The sequence below is a fragment of the Arvicanthis niloticus genome, chromosome 3 (assembly GCF_011762505.2).
Source record: "Arvicanthis niloticus isolate mArvNil1 chromosome 3, mArvNil1.pat.X, whole genome shotgun sequence".
NCBI classification, from domain to species: Eukaryota; Metazoa; Chordata; class Mammalia; order Rodentia; family Muridae; genus Arvicanthis; species Arvicanthis niloticus.
This window is the reverse complement of record NC_047660.1, coordinates 98,657,605-98,670,083: the sequence shown is the minus strand read 5'-3', so window position 1 is coordinate 98,670,083 and position 12,479 is coordinate 98,657,605. Positions and strand designations below refer to the sequence as shown.

At 43.5% G+C, this 12,479-nt stretch overlaps 1 protein-coding gene across 1 annotated transcript in view; it reads right to left on the bottom strand.

Annotated features, from left to right (window-relative positions):
• Atxn7 (ataxin 7) overlaps positions 1-12,479 on the bottom strand; it is a 154,530-nt gene that overhangs the window by 11,730 nt on the left and 130,321 nt on the right. Inside the window, 5 exon segments of the mRNA XM_076931572.1 lie at positions 263-461; positions 1,872-2,119; positions 7,760-7,842; positions 8,283-8,542; positions 10,260-10,509. Coding sequence (XP_076787687.1) covers positions 263-461; positions 1,872-2,119; positions 7,760-7,842; positions 8,283-8,542; positions 10,260-10,509 — 1,040 coding nt within the window.

Genomic DNA, 12,479 nt, shown 5'->3' with positions numbered 1-12,479 from the left:
CATGTTCAAGAAAGGAAAAAAAAAAACACCAGAGAAAAGGCAGGGCTGGGATGCCTCAAGTGCCAGAAGCCAGAAGCCATAAGCCATGGCAACAGTAATGCAGTTTTCGGGGAGAAGAAACAGTCTGTGAGGTGCAAAATGGACACACAGCACCCTAAGGTGCTACACACAGCCACAGCCAGATATCCGCGCCCTTCAGTAGCCTGCCCATGCTTCACTGGGGAGGCCACTGCGTGTGGATGCAGCAGGATGCACAGCTCACCGATGCTGGCTGAGGGTGACGACCTGAATAATGACAGTCCAGTTTCTCAACAGACTCTTCTCTGTCATCGCCTTCACCCTCCTCACTGGATAACCGAGAAGCTGGCTCAGTGGCAGGCAAGGGCGGGTGTGGAGACCCATGGCCTGGAGGAGGGTCAATGGGGGTGCTCCCTCCTTGCTGAGCTGGGCAGCCTGGAGGCCTAAATGAGGAAACAGTACAGCACAGCTCAGAACAGATAGCACAGCCTACCTCAGCAGCTTGAGCTTACACACATCTCAAAGCACAGAGGATGGAGGAGACAGGGTCCAGCAGCCCTAGGTCAGTGTGCTGGCTCAGGTCAAAGTGGGCACACAGCTCTCCTCAGCATCACTATTCTAAGGTGAATGTCTGTCACACAAAGCCAAAGGTAGCTCAGAACTTTGCCTCTCTCCCAGCCATTTCAGTCTCCCCCAAGAGAGGAACACACATGGAACTGGAGAGGGTTCTTCCATGGACTTCTGGGCACATCTCACAAAGATGTTAAGAGCGTCTGACTTACATAGTGATCACTATCAATAGATAGAGTATCTGACGTATATACTGATAAACAGACTAGGTGACGAAGCATTCTAGCATAACTGAAAGGGACAGGAGGAGAGGGAGGAGGAGGCAGCACTTTTACCTCCTAAGGTCAGTCTGAACATCATTCCTTCCTTCATCTATTATGACCTAGTGGTTTCCAAGTAAATCTGACCTTTCAGATGACTCTTCATTGAGAAGATGCCAAAAGGAAGGACACAGTACAGAACAGTGGTCTGAGACCTGACTGCATTCTTGGAAGCCTCCACTGACCAGTGTCTACTGCCTTGTTTCTGAACTACAGGGCTCATGTCATGCTGTCCTGACATGTCCAAGTATAACTAATCTGACAAAGGATACAAGAGGGTGAAAGGACATAGCAGCAGTCAGGGGTGCCACACCTGCAGGAGCTGTGGCCAACTGCTAGGCAGCCACACGGAAGCTCCGCACATTCCAATCACCTCTGTTCCCAAATCCGTCCAAAGTCTTTCCCTTCAACTTGCTTGAAGGAGCATAAGCACAGATATACTCTCATCATTGTCTCTGGAGTTGTGTGCACAGTAAATCCTTGTTAAGTACCCTGACACATTGCTTTTTGTGCTGCTAAGATGCCTACTTTGTGTTCAAGACAAAGTCCCAATGAGTGAAGGAAAACGCATGTTGATAAATAGATGCTTGTCCACAAACTTTTTCATTTCTACAAAGAGTCAAAATCAAATGGTCAAAGCAATCTGAAGCTTGAAAAGCAAGACCCAATCTGAGCTCTGCTTAACAGGGTTAAGAAAAACCTGGCATAGAATACAACAGGGCAGGCAGTTCTAGCTCTATGCTAGTGTTTGTCTATAATCGTGAGCCCTGATCAAAACTTACTGAAGAGTAAACAGTTTTTCTAGTAAAACCCAATTTAAAAAACGTCAGCTCCATCATGACAGTGATGCAGACCACACTCTTGACCACACAGCTGCCCAGAAGGTGAAGGGGTACAAAGGGTGCGTGCCGTCTCTACAGCCATTCCCTAAAGGCAGAGCACAGGGCTGGAGGCTCAGCTTACCTTGGAAGACTAGGGGTATGAGGTTTCGGTTTACTAGCTAAGAAAGGCTTTGATTCTGCAGGAAGGTGTGGCTCCTGGGGGGTCCTAGGAGGGGTGGGATGCGGGTCCCTGAGTGGATGTGGTAGTTGCTGAGAGTCCGGATGGCGAGTCAGCTCCTTCTCCCTGGCTTTGTTTTTGTGCTCCGCTAATAACACATCAAATCGTTTTCTTCTGCCCTGAACAGCTCTCCGCTGGGTTAAGGAATGTGTCTACAAAGACAGACAAAACCAAGCAGTTTTCAATTATAAGTTTAATATGCTATATATACCCAAACATTTCCCCATAAAAAAAAGCAACCTAGAGCTTTGCAAAGATGAGATGTGTCCACTTTACTCGACAGAAATCTTGTTTCTTCAGTGAGGCTGGACTCACATATGCTAGCTGTAGGACGGGGCACAGAAATGAGTTTCTTTTTCTTTTCTTTTTTTTTTTTTTTAAAGATTTATTTAGTTTATGTATGAGTACACTGTTGCTGTCTTCTGACACAGGAGAAGAGGGCATCAGATCCCATTACAGATGGTTGTGAGCCACCATGTGGTTGCTGGGAATTGAACTCAGGACCTCTGGAAGAGCAGTCAGAGCTCTTAACCACTGAGCCATCTCTCCAGCCCAGAAATGAGTTTCAAGCAGAAAGGGTAGGTGCTCACGTTCTGTGCAACTAAAGCAGCTTACTCATTCAGGCTCTCGTGAATTTCATTTAGAAATGAGATGATTTAAAATTGTGATTATTAATTTAAAACACATATTGGTAAAGTATTCTTTTAGTAACTGAGGACAAAAACATAACTGCTTTTCTCTATTATAATGAAATAAAGTGTAAAGAGAGAGGGGAGCTCAGAGCATTGTAGAGACAGTCTGGGGAAGCCAAGAAAGACTTGAGAAAAAGAATTCAAGGCAGAAAGAAAAAGAACCATAGATAAGAAGAGACAGAGACAAGAAGAGACAGAAATGCAGGAAATACCAGAAACATTGGAAACAGGCACGCAGACCACATGGTATAAGGCAACCCTTAATCATACTGTACAAGAAAACATCTATATACCAAATGTATTTGATAATCACTAATATTTTTAAATATGAATTTTATATTCAATCATGTCCTTGTCTATACATGGGTATCTGCATGTGAATGCAATGCCCTGAAGAAGTCAGAAAGTTTGGAATCAAGTTACAGAAAGCTGAAAGCCACACAAGGCAGGTAGGTGCAGGGGGTCCACCTCAGTCTTCTGGAAGGGCAGTGTGACCTGGGAGCCCCGGGAGCCTCTGAAAGCACATATCCAAAGCCCACCAGTTGACAAAGGTGCTTCAGGAGTGATCAGAGGTAAGTCAATCTCACCGACTATCAAGTCCAACCACTATCAAAACAATCATTCTCCATGGCACAGTTCCTCTCCTACTGCTAATACTACTGCCACTTGGGTCTGTACAAAAGCTGACAGACGGCAATCCTCAGAAGCAGGTGACTCCATTAACTCCAAGAGCCCCACCACCTTTCTGAGTATAGTGGATTAATCTAAACATTTCCATCTTTCTTTTAGCTTACAGAATTCCAAGATTGGCAGTTTCTGTGTATGTGCTTATGACTCCCGGCATTCCTTAAAACAAATGTAGTGACACAGGGCTCTACACAGCATGGCAGCAACAAATTCAAGCTGCGTACAGGACATTATGCCTCTGACTTTCATAGGAGCTCAGGTGACTGACTGCAAATGATCTGGCCTGGCACACATGAAGCTACTTCCCAATTTCTCTCAGACTCTGATAATATGTAATATATTTATAAGAAAGCAACTTAAGGGGCTGGAGAGATGGCTCAGTGGTTAAGAGCACTGACTGCTCTTCCAGAGGTCCTGAGTTCAAATCCCAGCAACTACATGGTGGCTCATAACCATCTGTAATGAGATTGGATGCCCTCTTGTGGTGTGTCTGAAGACAGCTACAGTGTACTCATATACATAAAATAAATAAATAAATCTTAAAAAAAAAAAGAAAGGAAGGAACTTAAATGAAAATAACTTTATTTTGTTCAGTATTATTCCAGATCCTAGAATAGTATCTACCATTCAGTAAAGCTTCATCCAAAAATCATCTAAAGACCTTTGCTGCAGAGGTGACTCGGAGTTAAGTGGCTCTTCCACCGGACCAGGCTCCATTCCCAGCACCCACATAGTAGCTCACAACCATCGGAAACTCCAGTCCCATGAGACTTGACAGCATGGGTGTGGTATACACACAGAAATCCAAATAAAACACCCATACACATAAAGGATTTTAAAAGGCATGTAAAAACAATGGCCCACCAACATAGAAAGAATCAATTCGCAAATACTGGTAGTATCTATTTCCCTAGGGTGATGGACAAATGTCTCCTAATATATGAACATCTTTTGATGCTTAGCATAGTAAAGCCAAACTCAGAAGTAGAAGATGATACTGCAACAGCCCTGTGTGAAGTGTGAACAGGATTTCCATGGAGCTCTGGAGCATACTCCAGATAGAAATGTGGTGACCACCTTTCACCCATGGCAATCACAACTCTGCTGAGGCTGCTTCGGACACAAAGGGTGACTGTGCACATTGGCTGTGAGGAGCCTCACGTGCTCTATGACCCCTGCTCGCTGTTCTCTGCTACTTGAGTATATGCACTACCTGCAAAGACGTTAAAAGTCTTTCTTTCTGTTCAGCTTCCTGGGCATCTTATTTCCTCCGAGCCCTCACTGCCCATATAATCAGAATCCATGTTTCTATGGCTGTGAGGCCTTACGACCTTCATACCATAGGCCTTCACAACTCAAGTCTTTTCCTGTCTGTAAACCATCAGTAGTAATATGCTATATAGTGGAGATTGTACTTATGAGTAACTCAATCTTTGTTTTCTGTATCAGACTGTAAGGTCCATGAGGCTAGAAAACATGCACTGATTGTATTAAACCCTGTCTCCTGTGGTACTTCATAAGGCTTGTGCTTACAGTTGTATGCAACAAAAAAGTATTTGCTATAATAACCAGGTAAGCGGAAGGACAAAAGCCAACAGTTACAAATTCCCCTGCACAAAGTCACACTAGCCTGGCATCAACTTGTGGGCATGGAGGTAGTGTCTTCAGGCATAACTCACAGTACTGGGCCAAAGAGAAAGAAATGAAAATGAGAACATACAGAACAATGGGAGGCAGCAAAGTCCCATGTCCCGATCCAGACCTGTGGAGGTTGGAGTATGCCTAGGGAGGGGCACTGTTAGGAGGCATGGCCTTGCTGGAAGTAGGTGTAGTCTTGGAGGTGGAGGTAAGCCTCTGTGGGCTTGGGCTTTTAAGACCCTCATCCTAGCTGCCTGGAAGCCAGTCTTCTAGTGGCCTTCAGATAAAGATGTAGAAATTTCAACTCCTGGAGGCTGCCATGCTCCCATCTTGATGATAATGAACTGAACCTCTGAACCTGTAAGCCAGCCCCAATTAAATGTTGTCTTTATAAGAGTTGCCTTGGTCATGGTGTTTGTTCACAGCAGTAAAACCCTAACTAAGACATGGCCTAACTGGATTGCACTTTCTATCAGTTTCATGATGAACTGACAATAGGGGCTAAAGACACAATGAATGTGACAATAAGCTTAGCACCATGCTAACAATAGCAGTGACATCCGTAACACAGAGCAACACACACTCTCTGAAAAAGGAAGATGGCATGTATCTATACAAAAGCAGGTCACCCAGCAAGGAAAGCGGAGAGAGAACAGAATGAAACTGCCTGCAGATTCTGTACACCAGACCCTCAGGCAATCTGGGTAGTTATGAGACGAGATGAAACTGAGGCCTTGCAGGGATTTTAGCACTCCCATGTCCATCAAGGTGGTATTTACCTCGATACAGAAGTGAGCTAACATCCCATTAACAGATGAGTGGATAAAGGAAATACGGTACATGTCTGCCATGGGATATTATTCAGTCTTTCAACAGAATGAAATACTAAATTTCTGCCAATGTAAGTTGAAAGAAACTAGGCACAGAAATACACTTACTTCATGATTCTCTGACATGTGGAATATAAAACATTCAAACTCACAAAACTCAAGTTATTCAGGTCATGGGGACAGCAGGGGAGTAACATGACAGACACAGAACTTGAGTTAAGAAGATGAGTTAAGTCCCAGAGGTGTGCTGAACAGCAGAGTGCCAACAGTCAACAACACTGTATTTCTACACTTGGAAATACTAGGAAAAGGTCAGGTAAGCTAACCACAATGCAAATATAAAAGAAAGGAAGAATTCTGCCCTATCATCTGCTTCATGGTTCATTTTAAAGCAAATTTTAGATAAATAAGTAACATGTTTCTGGGCTACCTGAGTGAGTTACAAACAGCCATTACAAGCAGGATGGACGGACAGACAGACAGAAGGTAGAGTTACCATCATGGCATGGAGTGTAGGTAACGAATGCTTTCACTAGTGTATTTAATCACAGCTCAAACTGTGACAAGACTCAAGTGGCTACCTTCAAAAACCAAGAGCAATATACAGTTATATTACTCAAACAGTACTCATGAAAGACAAGCACAGTGAGCCTGTCTTAGAGTTGGCACTCTGCTGTTATTTCTGAGGCGTGAGCTTCTCTGAGAGATCTGAGGGTAGATCTGGACTCAGGTCAAAGGTGTCCACCGACCCAAGAGAGAATGCAGGCATCAAAATACCTGTGCTGTATTTTCCTAATGAGAAATATTTTCCTAATGATTTTTTGAAAATTTAGACATTTAAGGGTTTAAAGTTTCCCAGAACTTCTGAATGTCCTGTTGTGATGGGAACGGCAGCTGCAGGCCAGCAGTCCTGATACTCATGAGGATATCTTAAGCCCAGCAACCCAAGAGCAACCTGAGCAGGAAGACCACATTGCAAAGCCCCACTGCTGCAAAAAGTTATTCACAATAATTAAATCTAAAGTCTAAGTTAAAATAAAATCGCTTGGGCCAGTCAGACAGCTTGATGAAGAAGGGTACCGGGTCTGATGACCAGAGGCTGATACTCAGAAGCCAAATGGTAGCAATGTGGTGGTTTGAACAGTTTAGGCCCCCATAACCTCATGTGTTTGCTTGGCCCATGAGAAGTTCACCATCAGGAATGTGATCTTGTTGGAGGAAGTGCGTCACTGTGGGGGTGGGCTTTGAGGTCCTATGCTCAGGCTCCTCCTGGCTGCCTGTGGAAGACAGTTTTCTCCTGGTGGCCTTTGGATCCAAATGCAGAACTCTCAGCTCCTTCCCCAGCACCATGTCTGCCTGGATGCTGCCATGCTTCCCGCTATGATGACAATGAACTTAAGCCTTGGGAACTGTAACCCAGCCCCAATTAAATGTTTCTTTCATAAGAGTTCCCTTGGTCATGTTGTCTCTTTACAGCAATGAAACCCTAACTAAGAAAGTGGCCAACTTCTATGTTACCCTCTGACCTCACAAGAGCTAAACACACCCAGAAAAGAAGGGGAAGGAGAAAATAAAGAAACAAGCAAAAACCAGTAAGGACACCTAAAAATGATGGTAGAAAATTAACTTTCTGACTTCTGCAAGATGTCCATGGACCTCAATGTGTGTGCTGTGGTCTCAGACACAAAGGCATGCACAACAAAATTAATTAATTAAAAAATAAAAGCAAAGCTTTGCTCACAGGTAAAAGTTATGCTAACTCACATCATGTTTTGTCAAATTGAGAATTTTTTTTTTTATCATAAACAGGTTACTTAATTTACACAACCCAGGGGAGCCAGCAAGCACTGGCTCCACAATGGGTCAGACAGATGTGTGAATGGTATGGTACTGTCAACAACCCTGTACACAACAGCCTTTACTCTTGCCTTCAAAGGGCACCTACCTTGCAAGTCAAAGACCTGGTGCAGGGCTTCTTGGTATCCAGATCAATGACCCCACAGTGGATGTCAGGATCAAACTCTCTTTCTGTCAGGAACACACAAACATTACTGCAGTGGATGTACCGAATACTGCCTTCAGTTTAAGTAAGAGGAAATCTCAAGATACACAAATTATAGCCATAATACAATGTGCCATATTATTAATGAATTCACTGCAGATGAGGTATGAGTATTGTAGTAAACATTATCCTCACTGGAGAGAACCTACTATCAGATGCTTGCAACAATATTTGCTTATTTACTTTGCATATGAGTATCTATATTCAGAAAGGTCATGAGGAACAAATTTCCATACAGAGAGTAAGTGGGTACACACACAAGTAAGTATGCTCTTTAAAACCACAAGTAAAGGCAGGAACCTCTTCCCACGGCTCAAGTCGACCAGCTTTAAGAAGGCCTTTCATTTACAATCTGTACACCCAACTTCCTATACACAGAAGCTTTAAGAGAGAACTGTGATGTTACCTGATAATCTCTTATTTAAAAACTTCCTGTTACTAGAACTGTCTTCAGATTTCTTTTCCAGAGTTGGCATTGCAGGAAGCCCTTTGCCATTCAGAATCTGTCCAGGTGAAGGCAAGGTTGGCTTTGGTATTGAGGGACAGTTAAGGCCAGGCTTGACTGCAGAGCTCACAGTAGCAGGACAGGCTGGCCCCACTGTGGATTTCAGTAGTGTGCCATCCATCTTCGGATGCATCTTTTCCACCTTCACAGAGGGTGTCATGCTGTTGCAGGAAAGTGAGAATGCAATAAATGAGAGAGCCCTGTTACTTCAGGGGGATGGGAGCAGAGCCTCACTTTACCTGAGTATGCACAGGCTCTGGGAAGGCCTTCTATATTTTGTTTGAACCACTAAGAAAAGCTAGGAGAGTTCACAGCTAGCCAAGTTTGTAATCCCTTCTGACAAAATGCCCAGTGTATAAAACTGACCTCTTTTATTCTTTTGGAAACCTTCCCCCATGTACCTATGAGAATCTCAGACCCTACAGTCAATGCAGTTTCTACAAGTAGCAAAGCATGAAGTGTTCTAGAAGAACCAAGATGATGCCACAAAATCCCAGGGGAATCCCTCACAAGAGCCATCACATTAATGAAAGAAATTACTAAACATGAGAGTATGAGTCATGGAAGCCTTCTGTGAACTTAAATGCAGACACCTAACACAACATCGAATGTCCCCTGAAGCCGCTCTGCTGCTGCCCAGTAAGACTTGAATCAGCACATCATGTGTTACCATTTGGGCTCGCCAATCCCTCAACACCGGCTCCTATGATACCAGCTTAGGACCGATGCAACTGGCTACCGGTGGTGAGCAGGAGGACCGGTGCTACTAAAAAAGCAGCTTCTCTTATGATCTTACTGAAACTGTTATTTTGCCTAGTAAAAGTGATGTCAGCAAAACCCTAAGGCTTAACTTGGTCCCTGCTGAGCCTTCACTCGACAATGGATGCTTGGGTAAGTGTTTGCAAAGTCTAGTGGAGTCTGTACTCTAATAGCTGTTAAGCTGCCAAGTGACTTAAACACTGCCCTGTCATTTCTGTGGCTTTTAGATAGCTATAGAGGTGAAAGCCAAGTTTCCTGTCCTCGTTCTCAATGAGCAGGCACTGGGGGCTCAGCGACCAGGGGAGATGGCGGTGAAGGGCTGTTCCTGGAATAGCCTGACAGCAACCCAGTCACTGCAAACTCCTCTGCCCCCCCCCACCCCCTACTTGGCAAGGTCCTTGAGCAATAGCAGGTACTCAACTCTTTTCCCAGATAACCAACGTTATGAGACATTGGGGATAAAATGTATGGCATACCCTCCCAGAAAAAGGGAAGCAGGCCAAGGAAACACTACTTGTCATCAGGCTGTCAGGTATCATGACAAAGCAAAATACAGATACACTTCAACCAGAGTATACTGCTGCTCCTTCACAGAACCTCAAGAAAGCTCCTAGCTCCAGACGCACTTTAGAAGCTTGTCAAAGAAACCATGGAAATGAGACTCCTTCCAGTCTTTTTTCTTCACTGCTGTGACTTAAACCCTGATGTCTTAGACTCCAGGAGAATTAGTGCCTTACTTCCACTAGGACAATAGAAGTAGGATTCAAACCTAGACCTCTATGACTTAAAGACCTCACATAAAGCATCTGCACAAACGCTTCCTTTACCCATGTGAAAAAATGTGTAACAATACATATTTAATGGGATGTTATGGCCAATACATGACATTACAGACGAATACAGCTCATTTTCAATAACTCACACAGGAAAGGATCAATAATATTACTAGCCTTATTAATATTCTGATAACTTGAATAGCTTCCTATCTGAGGTAGGGAAAAGAAAAGAGCTAACAGTGTCCCTGAACTCCCCAATGACTCACAGGCACTTGGATGCTCCCACACAGGACTCATCCTGGCAGCTAAGGTAAGCTTTACAAACCCATGTGGCCATACTCACACTCTTCCATGGGGGACTTTAGTCTGCTGCATGGGATGCATGGGCTTCATGTTCCCCCTGAGCTGCAGTTTCTCTTTGGGCAATCTGAGTAACTTGGAGCTTGAGGATGCACAAAGGACTCCTCCACTGGGAGGCCGGCTACTTCCACCGGCACCACCGCCTTTGCTTTTGGACAGAGAAGGGAAGAGGGAAAATACTGAAGTGTGAGGAACAGCCAAGGAAGGCTTGCTAGATGAGCTATGTCTTCTTTCTGAAACAAAACAAAGACAAAAAAGACCGTGTTTCAGGCAATCCTCAAATGGAAAGCTGGGACTGTTTCCTGAAACCAACCCACACATTTCTGTTAAAACACATCCTTAAGTAAAGCATGCTCTAAATACAGCAGAATTCTTTTGTTTGCTTGCTTGCTTTGTTGAGTTTTTTGACACAGTTTCTCTGTGTGGCCCTGGCTGTCTTGGAACTTGCCCTACAGCCAAGACTGGCCTCGAACTCACACAGATCCCCTGCCTCTGTCTCCAGAGTACTGGGATTAAAGGTGTGTGCCACTGCCGCCTGAAGAAAGCTCTTATGTAGGCCTCAAATACTACTTAGTATCTAGCAACTGGTCCTTCTGTTTCCAGTATATATCAGCATAAGGAGGTTTACCACATAAACTCATTCAGAAATTAAACAAGCATTAAACACGAACAAAATGTCCTGTTGTCTTGGATGGAACAATTCACACGGAGGAAATGATCTACTCATCTGCAGTCCTGCTAGTTGGCACTGCCTGGTGTGCCTTCATTCTTTCTAGCACAATACCTCTCTGATTCTCAGAATAGAAAACTGTAATAAACAGACCCACTAGCCAGCCTGTGACACCAAACAAGAACATTTTTAGGACCATCTTAGCATTCCCTAAGAATCTGCTAAACTTGTTAGGTCAATCATTTCAAACCCCTCCTACCTTTAAAAAAATAATCTCAGTTCACTACAGATGGCATCTTACTGCTTCATACCAGTAAGAAGCAAACCTTCATGCCAAAGGTTTGCTCAAAACAAAAATACCACAAAGACGTAGGCCTGTTTCTTTTCTTTCTGTTGAAACCAGGAAGTAATGTATGGATAAGTACAGACTACAAAGGTATGACTGAGAACAACTTTAACTACCCAAGAAGCAGATGCCAACAACCATAAATCAAGAGCTGCTGAAAACACCCCCGTAAGAAGTGAGTTACTCATTTGATAATGCTGTTTGAGAACATAGCAGCCCTGAAAACTCAGAACTTAAAATCACACATTGTTTTAATTTAAGGCTTTACAAGATTTGCAAACCATCATTATCACAGTATGAAAAGCTGTACGTACACTTAAAACATTATTCATGTTAGAATCAACAAGTAGAAGCATCACTGAAACAGCTAATTTCCAAATCTTTTCGTTATTGAGAAACTCTCAGTGAATCTAGGACCTTACTCTGAAATGGACAGTACTTCTGTAGTCTTTATCACATACGTCAGAGACAGGCTCACACCATGGCAAATGATGCTACGGACAGAAAAATCCATGTTCTCCAAATCAACACCAGGGAGGCTACAATCAAGTTAAGTGCCAAATAGAGAGCCACCTGAAAGTTCCTCCTTACCCTGCCCTTACCCAGAACTTCATCACATGAAACTGTGTACAAGGAATGTACTAAAGTAATTTCAATTTAATATTTTCTTCTATTTGGTACCTTGATTGTTTTGTTCAAAACTTAGTTTTCCTAGCTAGGAATGGTGGTGCTCGGTCCCCACACTCAGGAGACTGAGGAAGTTTGAAAGCCAGCCTATGTTAATGACTAGACCAGTGCTAACTGCACAATACCCCACCCCACCACCACATGCAGACAGTCACAGACAAAGACAGCCGACACATGCACACACATAGACTAAAAATAAGAAAATCCAGTTGTAGCATGTTTGAGGTCAGCTCCTAGCACTGTAAAACTATTTGATTAATTTTTAAAAAGTCAAAAGAGGCCAGTAAAAATTTAGCTTGTCTCTTTTGTTATTCTAAAATGCCTTGAACACATGCCCAAGTGTTTTAGTACTTTTCAGTAGCAATTGGAAAGATATGTCATAATTTTCGCCAGCTGCCCAAGGTAAGCAAGATTTCCAGGAACCCTGTCTCTTATCCACAAAACAGGTCTTAGTTAACATTATTAAGACTGATACAGCTTTTCCTCTGATAAGAAGTGTT